Here is a 21,795-nt window from a genome sequence, read left to right as displayed (position 1 = left end):
TTCTTTGTTTCCTTAGAATGCTTGTTTTCCTCTTTGTGAGCTTTGTCCCACATTAGTTAGCTGAGAGATGTTGGAGTGGTATATATTAGGAAACATTCCTAATATAAGTAACTAATGATCTAGTGTGGTGCAGCCACCATACTGGCAGAGCCGGTACACACACGCGCGCGGCGTGGGTTGTGGCGCTTTAGCGGCGCACTTTGCACGTCAGCGCTAGGCGCCTTGTGGGCGCCATTTCTTATTGCAAGTTGGCAGTAAGGTGACGCTGACTTGGATGCCGCGTGTCACACGCGTGGCAGGTGAGTCACACGAAGCGGTTCCGATCGGGTGCAACTCGAGCCTACGGGTGCGTTGGTTCGTAGAGAATCCGATTGGGTGTGAATGAAACAGTACACCAATTCGGTGTGACTGGTCGATCAAGACCGTAGGATCTGATCCAACGGTCAATCTAGATCGGGTGCATACCCATTCTTAATGGGTACGTAGTAGCCTATAAATAGACCACTACTTGACAGAATTCGTACACACAAAAAGAATCCGAATTTCTTCCACATCTCTTTCTCTATACTTCCTAGCATTCATTCTGCATTTTGTTTGCTGCAGAAAACAGAACGCAGTGGTTCTTGGTTCTCATTTCCGTTCAGCAGATATTCTGTCCGTTTCGTTAGTGCAAACGCAAACGGAAACAACTTCGAGTTCGGGCTTCGATTTATCTTGAAGGCAGATTGCTGTAACCCTTTGCATACCGGTATTGGTGGGGGCAAATACTGTCTTTAGGAAAGCAACATAGTCGTGACTCGAAGCGTATTTCAACATTTGTGAAGGTTTCGCCAACAGTTCAGAATTTGCAGCAGCCAATTTTCCAACAGTTAACATTGAGGTACGTGCCAAGATTGTTCGAACATCCTATCATGATTTATTATGTTCATGCCGCATCGTATAGAAATGCATGTTTCATCCGTTGTTAGACTGGTTCAGATGCCTTTTGAATGGAGAATTTACTGGGTGCTCTTGGGACATTGTTTTGTGGTGTTCAATTTAAACGCCGCTCTATAATTTGTGCTGGTATTTTCTCCATAACGGCGGATGAATCAACTGGCGATTGGTGTATAGCACGCAAATACATTTTTGGAACCCTAAGAAAAATATCCGGATAAGGTGGTTTAGGGCATCAAACACATTACATATATAAGAAAAGATGCATTGTGGGTGCCTTTATTGCCCTCCTCTTATTGACAAATAATGGGAACCACGCAGATAGATTAAAAACGTTTTCATGGCAAAAGCCTAATCCTGAAATGGCGTTTTCAATCGGCTTGCCGGAGCATCTTTTCTTTGGAAAGCAGCTTCGCAAAGCGGATAAGAGCCGCTTCATTCGTACCTTCTCCTTGAACCTCATCAAACCTGCCCGTCTCCAAATTCACCCTGGAGACCGGCTTCTTTAACAGGTCATTTCCAATTTGCACAAGCTTCTGTAGATTCTCCGTGGTAGCAAAATCTACTGAAGATGCATCACCGGTTAATGTGTCGTCCTGTCCATCAAACATGCATAAAGACTTTATTAGCATATAGTGTTTTGGATATGTGCATCAAACATCGACATTAGTATGATCTAACGAAGATGTACTCATTGTCTCTTTTGTTCCAATGCACTTTCATCAGCACGATTGTGCCTCAGAAATTCAGAATTTGCATATTTCGAGACTCTTGCCACATTGTGTTGCTGAAAGCATGTTGAAATTGAGTTCTGGTGGAATAAGGATCCACAATCATTGTACCTGAATTCGAAGGTAGTTAGTTTTGCAGTGGAGCGATTGGAAGAGAGTGGAAATGTGAATATCAACCATATCTGAGCTTGCATCGCCGTATATATCAACCATTGGCGTCGCGCCATTGTCATAAACCCAACTGAGCAGACCCCATTTGGAGGCTTCAGCTGCACTATACTTTTCTGCTAGCTTGGGCGCTCCAGTACCCAATGATAGCACTAACATCCTGCTGCTCTCCATGGGTTTCATGTCAGCAAACTTGAATTTTCCCATCAGGATTTGTTTGGAAATGTGAGTTATGGCCATTAAAGTCTGTGAATTTTGTCAGCATCATCTTGTTAGTTATGTACTAGAAAGCAAATTGGTGATTTTGTAACACTATAAAATCAAGTACTCCTTAACTCACAGGATTATTTGCCGCTACCCCGCCATCGATAAGGTCAAAACTTCGAGTCTTTCCATCTCCATCCTTAGTCTCAAAGTAATGTGCCGGAAGAAACGTGGGAGCTGCAGAAGTGCCGAGGCAAATATCTGATAGCAGAGCATTCTTCAAAATATTTTCCTTTCCCTGTCGAGACATCTCAAATTAATTTGGACTATACTAATTTCATAATTGTAGCTTTCGCAAAATTCCAAAGATCATGTACAAAACTTGTTTTTTTGGTTAATAGGATCATACATCGTGGGTAGAGAAGATTACTGGTTGAAGTCGTTTGATGTCGAAAGTTGGTATGATCACATCAGTTAGGGTTTGATTTATGGTGATGCTGCCTAGTAACTCCTCTGTCAACGACCTCAGGTACTTTCCGTCATATTTGGGCCCGGCTACCGTACCAATTAAGCTTTTAACCTTGGCGATGAAGTTGTTTCGGCTAATCAATCAAGAAACACCAGTGGCTCATTCATTCACCAAAAAACACATGGTAACTTGTATTGATTTAGAAAAGGATATCACTTAGGAGTATTACTTAATCAAACAGGTCATCCATGGACCAGGGATCCGGTCAGTGGGTCACCAAGTTCGATCATAGTCATTGTGGGCTCACTCCGAGCAGACAACGGTAATGAGAACCACTCATATTTTAGGTCGCTCAAGATAACTATGTTCCTTCAAAACTAAATTGATCGGACAATAAGCTCAAAACTTGACCAAGCTGGACCCTCAATTACATGGAGGACTAGGGTCTTCCCTGTTTGATAAACGGGAACAAAACAAAAAAGAAAAACATCAGTGAGAACCTTTTTCCTGTGGTCCTGTGCATCAGTGGGTTACACCCTTTTCTCGCCAAAAAATTAGGAAAATTCCACAACAATAAAAAAAACAAAGATAGAAAGAAAGAAGATAGTTTCATGCAAAATAAAGTACATGTTTGTTATGTTATTGATTGAACTTAGTTTCTTTTTCAAACAAAATAAATTATATATTTTAGTTTAAAATGTAGAATAATGAATAAAAATATTAAAATTTGAGAAAATTCCATGTAGGAGAGATAGTTAAGGTGAAAGCTTTCTTTTATTTTAGGTAACTACATTTTTATAGAATATAGTATTGATAAATATAACTTTTCAGGAGGAACAATTCATAAATTTCTTTAAATACAAAGTTGTTATTCACCTGCTTTGTGGGAAGATCTTGGGACAGTTCTCCAAGTAGAAGTTGTTGATATCCTTGGCGGCGTACATCGGACGGTTGTCCTTGTTTGGAGCAGTAATCATGGTGGTCACTAGACCACCGGTGCTAGTTCCGGCAATCACATCGAAATAGTCTGCAAGTCTTACATTGGCTCCGTCCAATTCCTAGAAAAAGTCGATTAACAAAACATCAGAAACAGAAACAATTTCGACGAAGTCCGTGAAACAAAAATCAAACTGAGCTACAAATGTCTGATGACCTAATAGTACCTGAAGCCTTGATTCAAGAAAGCCAAGAAGGGTGCCTGGAATAATTCCTCTAATACCCCCTCCATCTATACTTAACACTGTCGCCATTTTTCCTTTAGTAAGCCCTGAAGCCATTTGAGGTTGTAAGGAAAACTGAAGGGCTACTGCTAGAAAAGTTGCTGCAATGAAGAAATTTGTCTGTTGCTATTTTTCAAGATGATGGACTGATCAAGTATTTGTAGCAAGATAAAATGGAGAAGATGAGATCTGTAGCCTGTTGATCGGTATTGCCCAGGTTCCAAAGGGAAATCATGATTTCCATGTATGTACAAAATTATGTACCTCTGTATCTGTAGCACTCCACTATTGACCAATTTGGTCCAGTCATCTTTTCACTTATTGCAGAATTGAGTAGGGAACTTTTTCTGCTATTTCGTGAGTTCTTCTCATGAACAGGGGACACGCGTGGATCAAAATTCTTCTAACCAATGACCTTAATTATCTCCTTTCGCAAACTCAATCCTAAAGAATAGAAAACATTCCTTGGCTTTTGTTTGAAGTTTAGTTTGAAATGAAAATTGGTTCCAACTCTAAAGAATGAGTTTAAAGGAAAGAAAAGTTAGTATGGAAGACTACAAAGACTAGAGGTGGAGTTGGCAAATGGAGTACTCGATAAGAGAAATTCTAGTAACACAATAACAGGTAGAATATGCACAACATGCCTATGCTGCAGTGGATCACTGACAATTGGATGGATTGCCAGTTTTCAACTACCAAGGACATACGGTCACATAGACATATTGAGCCAAATGTTGTTCACGTTGTACTTTTTGACATCAACATGTCAGAATATTAATAGTTTGGTATGATGATGAACCCAATGGGTTAGTCTGGTGGTCAAAGTTCAAAACATAATGATTTGTCCCTCCTGTGGTCTCAGGTTCGAAATGTCTCATGAGCTACTAACTCCTTTGAAGTCAGTTCATACAAACTTTGCAAGAGGCTTTAATTGAGCCCCCAAAAGTAGTCGATTAACTCATTAGCTGGCCTAGACACTTGAGCTAGAGGGAGTTTCCCTCTCCCCAACCCACCAGAGCCGCCTCCCCCTCCTTGTCTACCCTCCCCCGGCGGCTCATCACTGTTTCCTTCCCTTTTTTCCCTCTCCTCATTCTCTCCTTCCTCCACGAGTATGGTATGGTAGAGACTGTATTCTTAGGGGGAGAGGATCTCCGGCCCATCATATTTGAACTTCAGGAGCCAGATTTGGAAGACCAAATCTGGATTTTGGCTCTTAAATCTTATCGGTCTTGGTGATGGCCATTTGAGCTTCAGAATACTGACAATGACGGCATACGCATCGGATCCGGCGATGCTCTAGCGATGATCGTTTGGCCTGATCGAGGTAGTGCGGTGGGAACGAGCATGTATGGTGCACAGTACAGACCATAATTTTCCATACCCACCATCTTGAGTAGATTGATGGGTTCGACACCGGTATTGATTTCATGGGGATTTTACCTGTATTTTTGTTTTTGTTTTAGTTGTATTTTACTTTTGTTCTTCTTGTAATTTGTTTTTATTTTGATATAATTGAGATGATCTTTACCGTCGAAAATTTTTTTTTTTTTGAACAGCACCGTCGAAAATATTATGTAATTCGTGCAAAACTTGAAATAATGGATGATGGTAGTCTTGAATGCTTAGTGGGGTCCTGTACTCACGTTTCTGAAATTATGACTGATCAAATAGAATCATGTACCACAAGTACGAGTTACAAGAAAAAAGAGGCAAAACTGTTTACCAAACAGCTGTTTAATCTTGGTGTATATTTAGAGAGGCGGCTCAACAATTAGTCATAAGCTCTCAGGACTTGGGGGTTGGCCGTCCGTCTTAGTAATTAATGATCCAAATTTTAAAAAAAAAAAACTTTTTCAGGGAACAAAATTCGGACCGTCCAATCCGAACAGTCGAAAATACTTTTGTACCGTCAAATTGAGTGCTGCTTTAATGCTGTTGTTTCTAAGGGATAGCAGCCCCCAACGGTCCAAGCTCTCAGCGGTAGGCTGTACTAGGGGTTTCATGTATAAGTAGTAAATTTCATAGTATAAAATAGTCAAATTCTAAATAAAAGAATAAGAAATTATAATGTATACTTATTGAACCCGGAGAGTTCGGTTGAAACTTGAAACCCCTCAATGATTTGCAAGTAGGCATATACTAGTATAGCTCAACAGAATTTAATAAATGGTACAATAAATTTTTAACCAAGTAAGAAACTTGTTTCGTATACAGTTTGGTTCTACAAAAAATTTTTGAACGATTTTGTCCTCTTAATTAGCTAAAATTCTGGAGCTGTCCCTACTTAGCACAAGGTTTGCATCTAGGAAGAACCCATTTTTCAATGTACATTAGACTGATTCTAGAGATGCAAAGGGGAGCTTGATTATCATTTTAATTAGTTTTTTGGTCTATTAGAGAAAATTTAAAATTGAGAAAAAGAAATCGCAAAAAATTTAAATGCATATGAACTGAAAAGGATATAGAGTATTGTATTAACAGTAATTTCACATGAAAATGATATGTTACAAACAAAATGAATACAAAACGTCATTCTCAATTGGAGAACCTAAATAGGGGTCCTTCCATACATAGATACTTTAAGTCCTTATCATAGTAGGTTTAAAAACTTATCTTCCCATCATCAAATTCATATAAATCTTAAACTACCATTTCTCTCTCTTAATCTTCCAATTAATCTTTCTTTCTTCTTATCTTTTCTAATTATCCAAATTCTCTCTCCAATCTTTCAAACCTTTCTCTTATATAATTTTTTTAAGTCTTTCTCTCTCCAATTTTTTTTTCCCATAAAATCTCAAAACAAAATTTAAAAACTAAATACAAAATCATAAAACTATCAAACTATTAAAAAAAACAGAATTAACTGGTTGAATACAATTTATAGATTTTTTTTCCTAATCTAACTTGCTTTATTGAAATATACCATCTATTTCATGGCCTATTTCAACAATTATTCATGACCAATTTAAAAAATTACTTCATAAAAAACAAGATTCAACAAATGTACCATCTACTTTCATGACATGTTCCTAAAAATAATCCAAGAAAACCTATGTTCAACATACAATCCATTACGGCAAAAAAAAGGCAAATAGTTCATTCAAACATACCATCTACCTTCATTGTATATTTTTTGAAATAAACCATGAAAAAGGTATTTTCAACCTACATACAGCACATCAAAAAATTCAGCAAATTAGCCCAGCAAAAATTGAAGTAAATCCTACTCTAATCTTACCCAAAACCCTTAAACTTCACAGATCAACCAAAAATTTAGCTCATCGTCTTTAGGTAGGAGCGAATTGCCGCCGGAGCCGAGCATCAGCCACCTTTTGTATGTGCGTGTCCAAGAGAGAGAGATAGAGAGAGCGGAAAAAAGATAGTGGCGGTGGGTCACCTGACCGGCCGCTGGTACAGCAAGGTGGTGAAGAAGCTGCAAAAACAACCACCTCAATCGGATAGGCCCCAAGGGCCACGCGATTCAACCTCTGTCCAACAATATATTCCTACTAATTGAATTGTATTTGATGTTTGATGTAGTGGTAAAGGCCAACTTTAATTGGTTGGATTTCAAGTGTAGGCATGTGATTCTTGTCGGCAATTTGTGGGGCTTTCCCGAATCGGATTATGCGAATATCGGATATTATTCGATATCGTTTCATACGATTTTGAAATGCATTAAGTTTGGAAAGAAAAAAAAATTTTGTAACATTGGATTGCAACTCATTTGACAAAATTATACGAAGATAAATGCATTTCGATATCATATCAAACGATAACCGATCAACATGATTTTTAGTGTAGTCAATGTTTTCGACGAGTTCTAAAACATGAAAAGTTCCGATTATTATTATGGGCTCAAAAAGGTCCATAAATGATTCAAAATTGGACCAAACTGGTTGGAAGCCGCACTGGACGGAACCTTCTTCATAGGATTCTCAACTTTTTTTCTGTTTGCCCTCGATCTTTGGGCAGTTGGTAGCACACTGTCAATGACAAGAAAAAGTTACAGGGAGAGATGGGATGACTCAAACTTTTACGTACAAAGTGTCACATTCATTTTTTATTTTGGAGAAAAAAAAATTCTAAAATCAACCCAATAGGCTGATAATAATAAGTGTGTGAATGTGTATTAAATGGTATAAAAAATACGTATTTTTTTTATTTTCTAGTGTACTTATCGTCAGTACAGTGTGTTGACAATAGCAAGATCGAAAAAGATTTCCTAAGAGCCATACAAGGGTGGGGTTCTTGTAAACTTAATTTTTTTTCCTCCGTTTGTGTGTTTTGTTTTTTTTTATTTTGGATTCTTGTTAAATTTGCATTATATTTTTTTTGGATTTATTTTTCGCCTTAACAAGAGGAATCTGACTAGTAAAAAATTATACCCAAAATAGAAAAAAAAAAAGTCCACCAAAGAAGGAAAAAGTATATCAAACAGCTTTTTTAATTTAAATTGCCGTCTTATACGAACTTTTTCTAAATATCGGCCCATGTTTTTATACTTTTTTGATTCATCTCATCAAGACGAATGATTAAAAAATACGATAAAAAGCTAAGAAAAAAGTAAAAAAATACCGAAATAAGTTCTGAACAGATTAGTTTACAAGGATGCAGCCTAAGTCCCTTAAAATCTTTCCGTTCAAACTAACGGTCACATCTTTTTTTAGATAAAAGAGACATTTCTCTAATAAAATGTTCATTCAAAAATTAAAAGTTCCACTTCTCAGTAAAAATCATGTCTCCCTAATACTAAAATACTCCATCGTCCCTTACGAAGAAACGTGCAACTTTTGAATAAAAAATAAAGTACTTGTGCTTCAAATTTTGTAAGTTTCTTCGCATCAAATTAAAAAATTATTTTTCAATCCGAAAATTGCACGTTTCTTTTCTTAAAGAACTATTGTTTTAGGACGGGTGAGTATGTTAAAACTTACAAAGTTCCAACAACAGTCACACTTGATCATCATTCAGGAAAGGAGGGGAGCAAATGTTATTATATTGATCAAGTGTACTTTGAATATTGTTGCAATAATCATATCAATAATTTTGTTTAAAACCTCGAGTAGAGATGTATATGTCCTTAGATAGACAGCAACGTAAATGAAAATGACATATCAATCCACGTAGGATGGGCCTGATTCCATGATTAACTTACCTGAAAAGAAATAAAACGTGTTACTAATTTCTACTCCTAATTCATGAGGGGCCCATTTGATTTATTGCATGATGTCTTATCATTGAACTTTATAAGGGAAAAAAAAGATAAGAAAAAGAAAAAGAATTTTTGCACGCTAACTTTTTATAGATGCACTTTATTAGTATTTGGTTTTTCAGTGCGTGTATTACTCTCCCAAGCTTACAGGTTCAAGTACTTCTTGAGACCGCTAGAAGTTTTCCGGTCGTTATCTTGTATGCACGGAAGTTGGCTTGGATATTCGCTTTAAAAAAACAAGGAAAAATCAGAATGAGAGGATTTACAAAAGTGTTGGGTACTGTGGGGGCGTGATTTCTTCGTGATCCTTCTCGTGTAGCTGTTTGCGTGTGAGATAACGCCGGTCTTGATGTACCTGCAGAACCGGAGGGGGTTATTCCTCCGGGAAGAAGCTCCGACGAACTAGTCAGTAGGTGGAGAAGAGAAGAAGAAGTTTAGTCAGAAAATATGCTGGTAGAGAGAAGAATGATGTTGTTCAAGAGTTCAGAATCCCCTCCTTAGTGGTGTTGTCTTTCTATTTATAGGCAAAGGGGGTGGAGTGCTGAACAAGTAGGTCATACTTTCCACGTGTTACGTTCTGCTCGGTTGGCGCCTTGTAGCAGGGTCATTTAATGAACACCACTTTCCAAATCTTACAGAGCCACATGGGTCGGTGTCAGAAAGGTCACATCGTTCAAAGATGTCACTTCGAATATCAGAAAAGACAGCCTACTTATCAGTAGATATTTATGGAAGGTTCCATAATCGCCTGTACTCGGTGGGACCCACTTCTGCCATACGAAATTATCCGAGCGTTTGGTGTCCTTACCGAAGATAAACTTATCCGAACAAATGGGTGTTCTTAACCGTGCGTTTGGTGAGACCCCCGAGCGAACTCAAGTGTACGTATGTTCGGATACAGCTTATGACGTTCGGTGAAGTACTCGTGGTTCCGTCTATCCTTCGGATAAATATTGGCATATCGGGCCGAAGCCCAAACTTATTTCCAGGTGAACTGAGACAGCTTAGATGACGGGTCAAAGAGTGTGCGATCCTTCATTTCCCCTTCTGGACCTTGTGAACCCCTGTGATCCTTCGGATATTTCGGCCCCCTACAATAGCCCCTCAACTTCTTCTTTGCTTGCTCGGAAATGAAGGAGGAGTTGAATAACAGTCTGGCCGAACGTCGACATAAATCCGAAGAACAAATGACTGGACGAACTGTTGAAGTTGAACGGACAAAAAATGTTTGGAACGCTTCGATATGTGTGTGCAGCTTTCATTAAATGCTTCTGTAACTGTCGATTTGAATCGATGCCAGGTATCACGATTTCATTGGGTAGTTGTACGGCACGCTTCATACCTGCCACGTGTCCTTCATCGAGCGGCACATCAGTCTCCCGCCCAAATCCAACGGCCAGGGTTAGAGACTGCTTCGAATTCTGTACTCAATATAAAAGGGGCAAGGGAAGGAGAGAGAAAATCACTTTCTCTCTCATTCCCGATCGTTTTTCTGTTCAAGCACCGTTTCAGACCAAAAATCGCCAGAAATCTGCAGATTTGAAGGTTTTGATCACAGATTTCTCTTGATTTTTCAGGTATGTCTCGAGTTCTTCTATTTCTCGATGCATTTTGATTATTTTCGAATGTTTTTGCCCCCACTAAGTTGGTTTTTCCCTTTTTGTTTCGACTGAAACAATCGCCTGGTTCCCCAGGTGTTCATGTGTTCTTCCGAACATATGAACATCTTCAAATCGTGTTCTTCCGAACACGAGGGCATCTTCAAGTGTGAGTTTTTCCCAAAGGGACAATTCTTAAGAAGCTTAACAAGCCATGTTAAGCTTCTTAATCTCTGTTTCCCCATTGGAAACGCGTAGGGTTCCCCATCGTTTCCCTGAGCGGTAGGAATCCCTTCTTCGGAATTTCTTCCGAAGGGTTATCGTTCGGGAAGTAACCGAGCAGACCTGGGATCTCCCCGAATAACATAGAACACCGAACATAGGCACTTAGATTCCTGGCCATGCAAATCGCTAACGATCTTATCCCGTGCACTGATTTGTTTCTAGGTATGGAGTCTTCGAAGTCAACCTCTTCGGCTGAATCTTATCGGTCGGTGGATTCCGAAGCTTCGAATTTTGGTAGATCTGATCCAGAGTTAGCCGAAGCTATAAGAGATTTCGCCCGGAACTACCGAACGGGGTCAAGAGGCAAGATCCCCGAGGGTGTAGAAGGAATCGACTACCCCGCCATGGTGGCTCCAATCCGAACAGTGGGGCTAGACCCCAACATAATAGACATAGACGAAGACTCATCCGATAGGGAGCCTCCTCATGACGAAGTTGAAGAGGGGGAGGAGGCCGAGGGAGCTGACGAAGCCGAGTCGGAACAAGAAACTCCAATTGCTTGGTCAAGCCGAACGAACGAGGAAGCAAGCGTCGTAGGAGAATCCTCGTCGCAACCTCCGAAGGCGAAGAGAAAAATAGTTCCAATGGATCCCGACGTAATTCTCGACCGAGCGGGGAGGGACCCTTGCCCCTACTTGGAGTGCTTCCAAGACAGGAAGAGCTTAAGTGTTTTTCGAGCTGTATACGACGTCCCCGACGATGTAATTATCACGCCGGTCCAAGGTAACCGAATAAGATACAGTGACGAACACGTCACCGTTCCCCTGATGGCAATCACAGAAGGGGGCCTTCGGTTCCCGATGCACAGAGTTTTGAGAGAGATCCTTCACCGTTTCAATCTCACTCCGTGCCAGCTGAGCGTCAATTCCTACCGCATTATTCACTCGGTAATCATCCTTGCTGAGGTAAAGATGTTCCGACTCGAAGCCTACCATTTTTTTGAAAATTACATGGTGTCGAGAAACGTTCGGTATTCTCGATACTATCTCTGCTCCCAGAGGAAGATGCAAAAGATCATCCCCGAGGGCATGTATGACTCGGAAAAATGGGCCTCCGACTACGTCGAGGTTCGGGGAAATTTCCAATTCCCCGAACCAGAGTACGGCCAATTCGAGATCGCCACACGAAGGGGAACGCCGAGTAAGAATAGTTACTGTTATTTCAATGCCATTCCTTCTATTGCTCTTATTATACTTGTCATAAATTTAATTAACGATTGTGTTTTTCTTCGGCAGATACCACCAAGCTCAACAAGGTACTGTTAAGGGCGGCGAGAGGTTGCGGGCTTGTTGACTCCCTTCTCACCATCCCAGCGGAGGAAAGGGACGCCCCTACAATCCTCAAGTACAAAGCTACCTACGGGGGTCGGATCCGAAGAAAGGTAACCGACGAGCTTGAGCAGGCTCCCAAAGAGATTCCTGAGGAACTTAGACCAAGCTCGGATAAACCTCTCCGAGGGACAATCCGCCTTCCCACCAAACAAGAGCCGTTCAAAGAGCGAGGAGAGATGCCTCCAAGGAATATCAAGGAAGTTCTCCAGAAAAGGCTTGAGGAAAAAGAAAAGGAGAAGGCCCAGCTTCGGAAGGCTAGAGCCCCGGGTGCTTCGGGCTCGGCCCTAAGCAAGAAAACTCCACCTCCTCCACCTTCTAAAAAACGTCCACTGAGCGCCCCCTCTTCCCCGAAGGAACCACTCGCAAGCAAGAAGATAAGAGCGGCCTCGAAGGGAAAGGGCCAGGAAATGGAGCAGCCGAAGGAAGCATTGGCAGAGGGAGAAGGGAGGGAGCCTGCTTCAGACCTTGACACCTCATGGGTGCCGATCTTCATCACCCCAGGCAAGAAACAGGTTCTCAAATCGGACAGCCTGAGGGAGGACCCCTCCCTGGCTTTCATTCTCCACTCGGGGCTGGCTTTACCGAGGGATGTACAGAGTCCCCCCCTCTCTAAAAGCAGCCCTGAGTGAATACTACTATCATGTCGGAAGGGTAAGTAAATTTTTTCGTACTTGCAATGATTTTCTGTACATCTGCCCTATTTCGTCGGAATAACTTTCATTTTGTTGTGTTTGCAGGCCACCCAGTCCATAATGAGTGCCCAACTTCATCTCACCGAACACGACAAGAAGTCGAAACTGCTGAAGCAGTCGGTCGAGTACAACAAGGGCGTGGCCGAGGATTACAAGAAAACCCTGGAGCAGTCCGAGCTCGCGAGACAAGGCCTGGAAGTTCAGGTTACCAACCTGAATGACCTGATTAAGGGACTCGAGAACGCAGTCGAGCGTACAAGAGCCGAGGGGAAGGAGGAAGGCCTAGCTGAGGGTAAAGCCTTCGGGCGAGAAGAAATGAAGAAAGAGATGGAGAGGGAGATGCAGGGGCAGTACGAGAAGGGGTACGCCCAAGCTGAGGAAGATGTGGCTGATCAAATCATTGAAGTGCAGGATGAGATCAATGAAGGCCAACACAAAGAGAGCTTCATGCTAGGATATAACAGGGGTCTTGACGATGCAGGCATTGAGCCTGACGATGATAGGAGGAGTCTGGTGGAAATACCACCCCTCGCCCCTGCCGAAGCTGCAGCAGAAGAGACAACAGCTGACGCTGCCGACTCGACCACCCTACCAGCCCCTGCCAACACTCCAACCCTACCAGCCCCTACTGACGCTCCAACAAATTAAATTGGCTCTCTCTTCTCTCTTTTTGTTTTTTTTGGTTTTGATATGGTTGGCTCCGAACAAAAGGGAACCTTGCCAAACCATTTCGATGTAACTGAAACATGTTGGAGAATTTCTTAGTGAATGATAATCGTCTTGGTTCTTTATTCTAACGAACTTGCAAATTTGTCTTCTTGTTCGGAATGGATTCCTTGTGTTTCCAAGTATAAAAATTTGCGAAGTCTTTATGCTCGGTACACACATCATAAACCAGAAACCAAAAATTTTCCAAGTCTTTTCAGTCGGAAAAAACGCATACGTCATTGGAGTTACTAAGAAACGAACTTGGTTTACCCATATAGTAGCCCCCTGCCTTATTGTATTACCGTGGGAATAGAATAAGACAGTAGAATGGGTAAACAGAGCTAAACATAGGTCGTACAAACGAGTGATGAGTTGAAGGCTTATGCGAGCGTTTCCCGAACAAAGACATCGAGGGCCACGAGAATTGAGCCCGAACGAAAATACCAAGGGCTACGAGAAGTTCACCCGAACAAACAAATTGTTATGGGCTTCGAGATTTTGGCCCGAGCAAACAAATCGTCATGGGCTTCGAGATTTTCACCCGAACAAACAAATTATCATGGGCTTCGAGATTTTCACCCGAACAAACAAATTCTCATGGGCTTCGAGATTTTCACCCGAACAAAGGAAGGGCTAGATGAAATACCCAGTTACATGAAAAATAGAACAGCGACTGAACAATTAAAACAAACTTGCATTAGATACATGATGTTTACAAGCGTATGTGCCGAACAAAAATGTAAATACAAGAGAAGACAAGTTAAAAAAAAGGGGGGGAAGGATGCCAATACTATCCATGGAATTTCCTAAGTTTTTGAGCATTCCACGGATTGACAATTGGCGTCCCATCCATTTCAGCAAGCTTGTAGACACCATGCCCGATCTTCTCCACCACTCGGTAAGGTCCTTCATAGGGATCCTTCAGCTTGGTTAGCTTGGACGCTTCGGTAACCATCCGAAGAACTAAGTCCCCGACGTTAAATGGACGAGCACGAACAGTGCGGTTGTAGCCCCTTGCAACTTTTTGCTGATACGCGGCCTGCCGAAGGTTAGCATTGTCACGTAGTTCTTCGGCGAGGTCTAATTCGGTTCCCACAAGTGCATTGTTGTCCACAGGGTTAAAATTCTCCATTCGGACCGTAGGGAGCATAGTAGACAAAGGGAGGATGGCTTCCATGCCGTAAGCCATAGCAAATGGGGTACTACCTGTGGACCGCCGAGGTGTTGTACGGTAGGCCCATAAGACGTGTGGAAGCTCTTCCACCCACTTACCGAGCTTCCTATCCAGACGGCGCTTCAGCCCCCGAGTGATGGTCTTGTTCTATGCTTCGGCTTGTCCATTACCTTGAGGATAGGCCACCGAGGAATTATGGATGGTGATGTGGCGCTTTGCATAAAAAGCTTTGAAGGCGGACGCAACAAACTGAGAACCATTGTCAGAAAGGATGGCGTATGGTACGCCGAACCTCGAGATGATGTGCTTCCAAATAAAGCGTTCCACGCCGCCAGCGGTGGTCTTGATCATGGGGGAAGCTTCAACCCACTTGGTGAACAAATCCGTGGCAGTGAGCATATACTCAAATCCACCAGGTGGCTTCGGCATCTTGCCTACTATGTCAAAAGCCCAAACCGCGAACGGCCACGGACTAGTGATCATTTTAAGGGGGAAGGCAGGCTGGTGGATGAGAGACGCTTGCTTTTGGCACCGAACACAGAGCTTCACGTATTCTTCGGAATGCTTGACCATCTTCGGCCACCAATAGCCTTGCGTCAGAGCACGCTGTGCAAGGGAACGTCCTCCTGAATGCGCCCCACAGCTTCCCGAATGGAGTTCCTCCAGAACGGCTGGCACAAGGTCGTCGTGGACGACACGCAGATCGGGGCCAGTGAAAGTTCGTCGGTAGAGATTGTCGTTCGGACCCAGGAAAAAATTGGCCGCTCGGCAATGGAGTTTGTACGCTTCGCGCTTGTTCGGTGGCAACACCTGGTTCTTCAAGTAATCAATCACTGGATCCAGTTGACTCGGGCCGAGGGAGATTGCCATGACCTGTTCACACGGCTCTTCGAAGCTCGATTTGGGGACCTCGTCAAAGGTGATAGTGCGACTGCCCGAGGTCTTGTAAACCGAAGCAAGACCTACTAGGGCATCAGCATGTGCATTATGTTCCTGAGCGATCCATTCCATTTCTACTCGGCCAAATCTTCCGAACAGGCCAATACGTGGCTTACGTATGCATTCATACGTTGATCTTTGGCTTGATAATCATCGTTTAAATGACCCACAATGAGTTGAGAGTCACAGAAGACATGAACCGAATCTGCATCCAGCCGAAGAGCAAGTTGGAGGCCTGCAATTAGAGCTTCATATTCCGCCTCGTTGTTTGTCGCCGTGTACCCAATCGAGACCACGCTTTCATGTACAGTCCCGCTCGGTGACACAAGGACGATGCCCGCACCAGCCCCGTGAATATTAGAAGCTCCATCAACGGTCAGTCGCCAAGCGTCGCCGGAGAAGAGCTTCCATTGTCGCTTGGGTTTCTTTCGTCCAAGGGAGTACCGAGCACGGAGTGGCTCCGCAGGACGGCTGGATGGTCTTTTCAAAACCTCTTCTTCCTGAATTCGAGCTTCTTCAGCGGCGGTGGCCAAGGCATTGGCCTCGTCTTGCAAGCCAGGAGTGAGTTCGGCAAAGAAATCGGCCAAGGCCTGCCCTTTGATAGCTGTCTGAGGCTCAAACTGGATGTCGAAGTTAGCCAAGTCTTGAGAGAATCTTAGGATCCGGCTCGACGTGTCCGTCTTCCGAAGGACAACTTTGAGAGGAAACTCAGTGAGGACCACAATCCTATGGGATTGAAAGTAAGGCAAGAGACTCATTTTAGCTGAAACGAGAGCCAATGCCAACTTTTCCATAGGCAGATACCTCGTCTGAGAGTCCGTCATCATTTTGCTGGAATAGAAGATTGGTTGATGCTCCATGCCCTCTTTCCGAACAAGAATTGCGCTCGTTGCATGATCAGAAACAGCGAGGTAAAGATACAGATCTTCATCTGGTAGGGGTTTGACGAGCAAAGGAGCGTGGGACAGGTATTGCTTTAAAGATTGCAAAGCCTGCTCACACTCTTCGGTCCATACGAATCTGCGTCGGCTAGTAGCGATAGCTCGAAAAAACGGACGGCAGAGGTCTCCCGAACGTCGGATGAAGCGGATCAAGGTAGCCACCATTCCTGTAAGTCGTTGTACTTCTTTGATTGTAGTGGGAGCTCGGAGATTTTGCACGGCCTGGATCTGTGTGGGATCTGCTTTGATTCCTCGACGGCTCACTATATGACCGAGGAACTTTCCCGAATTGACACCAAACGCACACTTCTCAGCGTTGAGGCGCAACTTCCGCCGCTTCAGAACAGCAAAGACCTCTCCCAAGTCCCGAAGGTGGTCCCGAGCAAACGTACTTCTGCAAACCAGGTCATCGATATAAGCTTCTACTGTTTTGCTGAGCATTCCGGGAAACATTTTTGTGATTGAGCGTTGGAAGGTTGCTTCGGCATTCTTCAGGCCGAACGGCACGACCTTGTAGCAGTAAGTGCCCCGAGGAGAAATAAAGGCCGTCTTCTCCTGATCTTCCGGATCTAACGCTATTTGGTGATAGCCTCGATAGGCATCCATAAAGCTCAAGCGTTCGCACCCTGCTGTTGCGTCCACCATTTGCTCAATCCGAGGAAGGGGAAATCTATCCATAGGACAAGCGTCGTTAAGGTTTGTGTAGTCAACACAAACCCTTAGCTTCCCGTTTTTCTTCGGCACAACCACTGGATTGGCAAGCCAGGTGGGGTATAGGACTTCCCGAATGACGCCTGCCTCCAACAGTTGATCCACTTCTGTCATTACAGCTTCGATATGTGTGGCGGACGAGCGTCGGACTTTTTACACCACCGGCCGCCTACTTGGATCGACATTCAGTGAGTGCATGGCGAACGAGGGATCCACACCCGGCATGTCTTGTGGAGTCCAAGCAAAAACTTCGATGTTCCGCATGAGGAAGTCATACATTTCCTAGCGTTCGGCCACGCTCAAAGAACTCCCAATTAAAAAATATCGTCATTCGCCCCCAGGGATCGAGAAGCGTATTAACTCCTCGGTAGATCGTCGTTCGGCCGGCACTCCAACATTTTCGATTATAGGAACGGGAGTGACTTCCACGCATTGTACTTCCATACAGCTCTGTTTGTTTGTGACAGTGCTGATGTAGCATTTCTTCGATTGGATTTGATCCCCTCGAAGGCTTTCTTGGCGTCCATTCCATCCAATAAATTTGACCACCTGGTGATAGGTAGAAGCGACTGCCTTCACTTCATGCAACCAGGTTCGGCCGAGTATGACGTTGTATGGACTGGGAGAAGCGATCACCACAAATTCAATTTCGAGAACCCGTGACCCCGCCCGCACAGGAAGAGTGACCAAGCCGAGTGGCCAAACCGGGGCTCCAGTGAAGCTAACAAGGGGAGTGGATGCTGTCCGAAGCTGAGCGGGAGATAATCCGAGGCTCAGGAATGTTGAGTAAAACATCACGTCCGCCAAGCTTCCTTGGTCAATCAATACCCGTTGTACGGTTGATTTTTCAATAGCAACAGTAATGACGAGGGCGTCCGTATGATGGACTTGAACACCTTTCAAGTCGTCGGATGAAAAGGTCATAGTACTGTCGAGGCTTGGATCTTCCCACTTTCGCTTGCCCGAAGCGTCAATGTTGCAAACGGATAAAGAGGAAACGACTCTGTCAATTTCTGAACGAAGCTCGGCCGCCCTTCCTTCTGAAACCAATCCTTGTATAACGCTTACAAGATTGCCGATAAGAGGGGGAGGTGATGGAAGTGGATTTCGCCGAACGTCGATCCACTGATTCAGGTGCCCAACCGCTGCAAGCTCTTCTAGATACCGTTTGAAAGGCGGGCATTGTGTGGTGTAGTGGCCGCGCTCCTTGTGGTACGTGCACATCCCTGGTCCGCTACCGACGGTGCCCAAGAGTACCGTTGGCCAAACAAAGAATGGCAATTTGCCAATGATGTTGAGGAGTTTATAGATAGGTTCGGTGAATACAGTATGCTCGGCAACATACTCGTCTGGCCGCGGCTCCCTCTTCGTTTGTGGCCACGACTGCGGCTGTGGGTGCTGCGGAGGTCGGCCCTTGTTGTTCGGCTTGTTGGTTGCTTGGCCTGAACCGCCTTGGCCTCCTTGCCCCTGGCGAACGTTTGATACTTGTCTCTTTGCCCCTGTTGTCTTGGCAGGTTCGGGAACTTTTGGAGGATTTCGCTCGGCCATGGCTTCTTCGTGGACGCAATCCTTCTCGATTATGGCCATGAGCTCTCCCATTGTTTTTGGTGGATTTCGTGAGAGATCACGGAACATTGCCGAGGCTGGATCCAGCCCGTTCATAAAAGATTCGGCCGCAACTCCTTGATCACAGTTGGGAATAAGATTATAGACTTTCCAGTAGCGCTCGGTATACAGCCGAAGAGTTTCTCCAGCCGCTCTCCGCATGTTCACCAGCGTAGACAACATCTTCGGTTGAATGTTGCTGGTGACGAAGCGTTTACTGAACTCCAACTCCAGCTCGTTGAAGCAAGAAATTGATTTGGGCTTCAACTGGTTGCACCACAACATAATTGGCTCGCTGAGAGTGAGTGGGAAGATCTTGCACATAAGGGCGTCAGAAAAGTTATGGAGGCTCATAGTTTGTCTAAAGCGACAAACGAACGCGACTGCGTCTTCTTTTGCCTCATAACGCTTTCTCTGGCATGACAAACCTGTCCGGCGACCGCTCCTGTTGAATAGCGTCCACGAAGGGGGAAGCCTTTGCCTTCCCGAGCTTCGAATTATCTTCTTGAACTGGGGTTTGCGGGACAATAGGGAGGGGAGCGTCAACGCGCGGTTCTGGAGTCTTTTTTCGTTCTCGTCGATGGTGCTGGTGATGCTCTTCGTTTTCCTTCCATATCCGAGTAACTAGAACCGAAGGCACACGCGCCTCTCCTCTTGAACCAGCCAAGTGTGCATGCCGAGGCTGAAAACCTGGGTCGATGGGTTGGTACACGGTCGGCAGACCCGTGAATTGATCGTACAAGACAATCATATTATTGCGTTCCGAACGGTTTCCTTTGCTGTCTGTTATGTGGCGACTGCCAGAGTTAACCGAACGCTTCACGTCGTGGCGTTCGGATTCATGTCATGATCGCGCCGAATATTCCCGGTTGCTGCTGGTACGTGTGCGCCGAGGTGGATCGTTTAAATCCACAGGCCTCTTCCCACTTCTTGGAGTCATTTGTCGTTCGAAACGGAATTGTGCTCGGGCTGACGCGCCCCCTTTATTGGTGCCGGCAATGGAGCCTGTAGCCGAGGATCGTGAGTTCTTGGTACGAATAACGCTTGTCAGCCGAGGTCTTGGAACTCCTTGGTCAAGACGCTCAAATACAGTTCGTCGCTCGGAAACTGCGGGTTCGGCCGTTTGGGCTGGACGAGACGGTCTGCTTCGTTTGCGGTGTTTGTTCGGTCGACTGGGCTCGGCTGGATGTCCGAGCATAGGAGTTGTGGTCATCCCGCCGTCCCGCTCCTCCAGCCGTTGTTGTAGCATGGCAATAACCGCTGCCTGACGCTTCTGTTCGGCCAAGGCTATATCCAACTCAGTGGGTGGAAAAGAAAGTTGGCGGGCCATGAGGGGAACCGTCCTAGCCGTTTGACAGGGCTCGAGGTTGATAGACCCGTAGCCCTCCAACCCAAGGGTAAAGTTCTCTGGACTCGGTGGTGAGAAGTGTTGAGCCATTTGTTTCGTTTAAACGTGAAGATCAAACAGAATTTGAGATGAAGATCGAATCAGGCTTTCAACTAGTTAAGAACATGAAGAACACAAAGAACACCCTAAAAGTTGTGTCTTCCCCAGCGGAGTCGCCAATTGTGGGGGCGTGATTTCTTCGTGATCCTTCTCGTGTAGCTATTTGCGTGTGAGATAACGCCGGTCTTGATGTACCTGCAGAACCGGAGGGGGTTGTTCCTCAGGGAAGAAGCTCCGACGAACTAGTCAGTAGGTGGAGAAGAGAAGAAGAAGTTTAGTCAGAAAATATGCTGGTAGAGAGAAGAATGCTATTGTTCAAGAGTTCAGAATCCCCTCCTTAGTGGTGTTGCCTTTCTATTTATAGGCAAAGGGGGTGGAGTGCTGAACAAGTAGGTCATACTTTCCACGTGTTACGTTCTGCTCGGTTGGCGCCTTGTAGCAGGGCCATTTAATGAACACCACTTCCCAAATCTTACAGAGCCACATGGGTCGGTGTCAAAAAGGTCACATCGTTCAGAGATGTCACTTCGAATATCAGAAAAGACAGCCTACTTATCAGTAGATATTTATGGAAGGTTCCATAATCGCCTGTACTCGGTGGGACCCACTTCTGCCATACGAAATTATCCGAGCGTTTGGTGTCCTTACCGAAGAGAAACTTATCCAAACAAATGGGTGTTCTTAACCGTGCGTTTGGTGAAACCCCCGAGCGAACTCAAGTGTACGTATGTTCGGATACAGCTTATGACGTTCGGTGAAGTACTCGTGGTTCCGTCTACCCTTCGGATAAATATTGGCATATCGGGCCGAAGCCCAAACTTATTTACAGGTGAACTGAGACAGCTTAGATGACGGGTCAAATAGTGTGCGATCCTTCATTCCCCCTTCTGGACCTTGTGAACCCTGTGATTCTTCGGATATTTCGGCCCCCTACAGGTACCAAAAAAATATACCCCCAAAATTAGCTCGAATAGACTTTTAGAGGTGTTTATGACCATTAATAGATTTTTATTAGCGGTAAAAAATACCTGTTTGGGGTGATTTTGAGATATATTTCTCGAGGTACCTAGCATTGCCCTATGAGTTCATGACGCAATTGCATATAGGTTAATTTGGTAACTTAAAGCTAACTCAAGCTATTGGCTGGCTTTGTTCACTTGTGGTCCTAAGAACCACTCACTTTCTCTGAGCAAGGTTTTCAATAAGTTTTCTCCCCGTTTATTACTAATATCTTTTTATCTATCTCTTTTTATTTATTACCCGAAAATCTCCTCCAAAATTTTTACCAAACAACCTAATGTTTGTGGATTGCTAAAATTTATTGGCAGAACACAACGTACAAGCAAATTGAAATTATGAAAAAAAAAAAAAATACTACTGAGTACTGGAAGTCGGTCCCCCCACCCCATATAAATATATGC

General features: G+C 44.1%; 3 protein-coding genes across 7 annotated transcripts; all 3 read right to left on the bottom strand.

Moving 5' to 3' along the window:
* Window positions 1-1,087: 1,087 nt before the first annotated feature.
* Window positions 1,088-7,279, bottom strand: LOC131336587 (patatin-like protein 2). 5 transcript variants are annotated; one of them, XM_058372479.1, is made up of 7 exons: window positions 7,126-7,279; window positions 3,672-3,775; window positions 3,385-3,566; window positions 2,449-2,641; window positions 2,176-2,337; window positions 1,779-2,081; window positions 1,088-1,532 (listed from the first exon to the last, which is right to left on the bottom strand). In XM_058372479.1, exons 2-7 carry the CDS (start codon window positions 3,756-3,758, stop codon window positions 1,308-1,310), a joined length of 1,152 nt encoding a protein of 383 aa, XP_058228462.1. In that variant the 5' UTR covers window positions 3,759-3,775; window positions 7,126-7,279; the 3' UTR covers window positions 1,088-1,307. The 5 variants fall into 5 exon arrangements, with proteins under 5 accessions (XP_058228462.1, XP_058228461.1, XP_058228463.1 ...); XM_058372478.1 differs by having other exon boundaries at window positions 3,672-3,829; window positions 7,126-7,272; XM_058372480.1 differs by having other exon boundaries at window positions 6,967-7,244.
* Window positions 7,280-14,347: 7,068 nt separating this feature from the next.
* On the bottom strand, window positions 14,348-15,742 carry LOC131298545 (uncharacterized). Its single transcript, XM_058324028.1, has 2 exons — window positions 14,902-15,742; window positions 14,348-14,763 (listed from the first exon to the last, which is right to left on the bottom strand). The coding sequence occupies exons 1-2, from the start codon at window positions 15,740-15,742 to the stop codon at window positions 14,348-14,350; spliced, it is 1,257 nt and encodes a 418-aa protein (XP_058180011.1).
* Window positions 15,743-17,649: 1,907 nt separating this feature from the next.
* On the bottom strand, window positions 17,650-19,281 carry LOC131298543 (uncharacterized). Its single transcript, XM_058324027.1, has one exon. The coding sequence runs from the start codon at window positions 19,279-19,281 to the stop codon at window positions 17,650-17,652; it is 1,632 nt and encodes a 543-aa protein (XP_058180010.1).
* Between the last annotated feature and the right edge of the window lie 2,514 nt (window positions 19,282-21,795).

This window comes from Rhododendron vialii, chromosome 8a, assembly GCF_030253575.1.
Source record: "Rhododendron vialii isolate Sample 1 chromosome 8a, ASM3025357v1".
In the NCBI taxonomy this organism is placed as follows: domain Eukaryota; kingdom Viridiplantae; phylum Streptophyta; class Magnoliopsida; order Ericales; family Ericaceae; genus Rhododendron; species Rhododendron vialii.
Note: the sequence above shows the minus strand (reverse complement) of the source record. Positions and strands in the feature narration are given on the sequence as shown.

What these genes read in the sequence shown, in the direction of transcription:
- LOC131298543 (XM_058324027.1), bottom strand. Translation starts at nt 19,281, where the DNA reads ATGAGCCTCCATAACTTTTCTGACGCCCTTATGTGCAAGATCTTCCCA.
- LOC131298545 (XM_058324028.1), bottom strand. Translation starts at nt 15,742, where the DNA reads ATGGAATGGATCGCTCAGGAACATAATGCACATGCTGATGCCCTAGTA. An exon ending in CTCGGTGGCCTATCCTCAAG is followed by an intron (nt 14,764 to 14,901) that starts GTAATGGACAAG and finishes GGCGGTCCACAG; the next exon opens with GTAGTACCCCATTTGCTATG.
- LOC131336587 (XM_058372478.1), bottom strand. Translation starts at nt 3,785, where the DNA reads ATGGCTTCAGGGCTTACTAAAGGAAAAATGGCGACAGTGTTAAGTATA. An exon ending in TTCTTGAATCAAGGCTTCAG is followed by an intron (nt 3,567 to 3,671) that starts GTACTATTAGGT and finishes GACTTTTTCTAG; the next exon opens with GAATTGGACGGAGCCAATGT. An exon ending in AAGATCTTCCCACAAAGCAG is followed by an intron (nt 2,642 to 3,384) that starts GTGAATAACAAC and finishes TTGATTGATTAG; the next exon opens with CCGAAACAACTTCATCGCCA.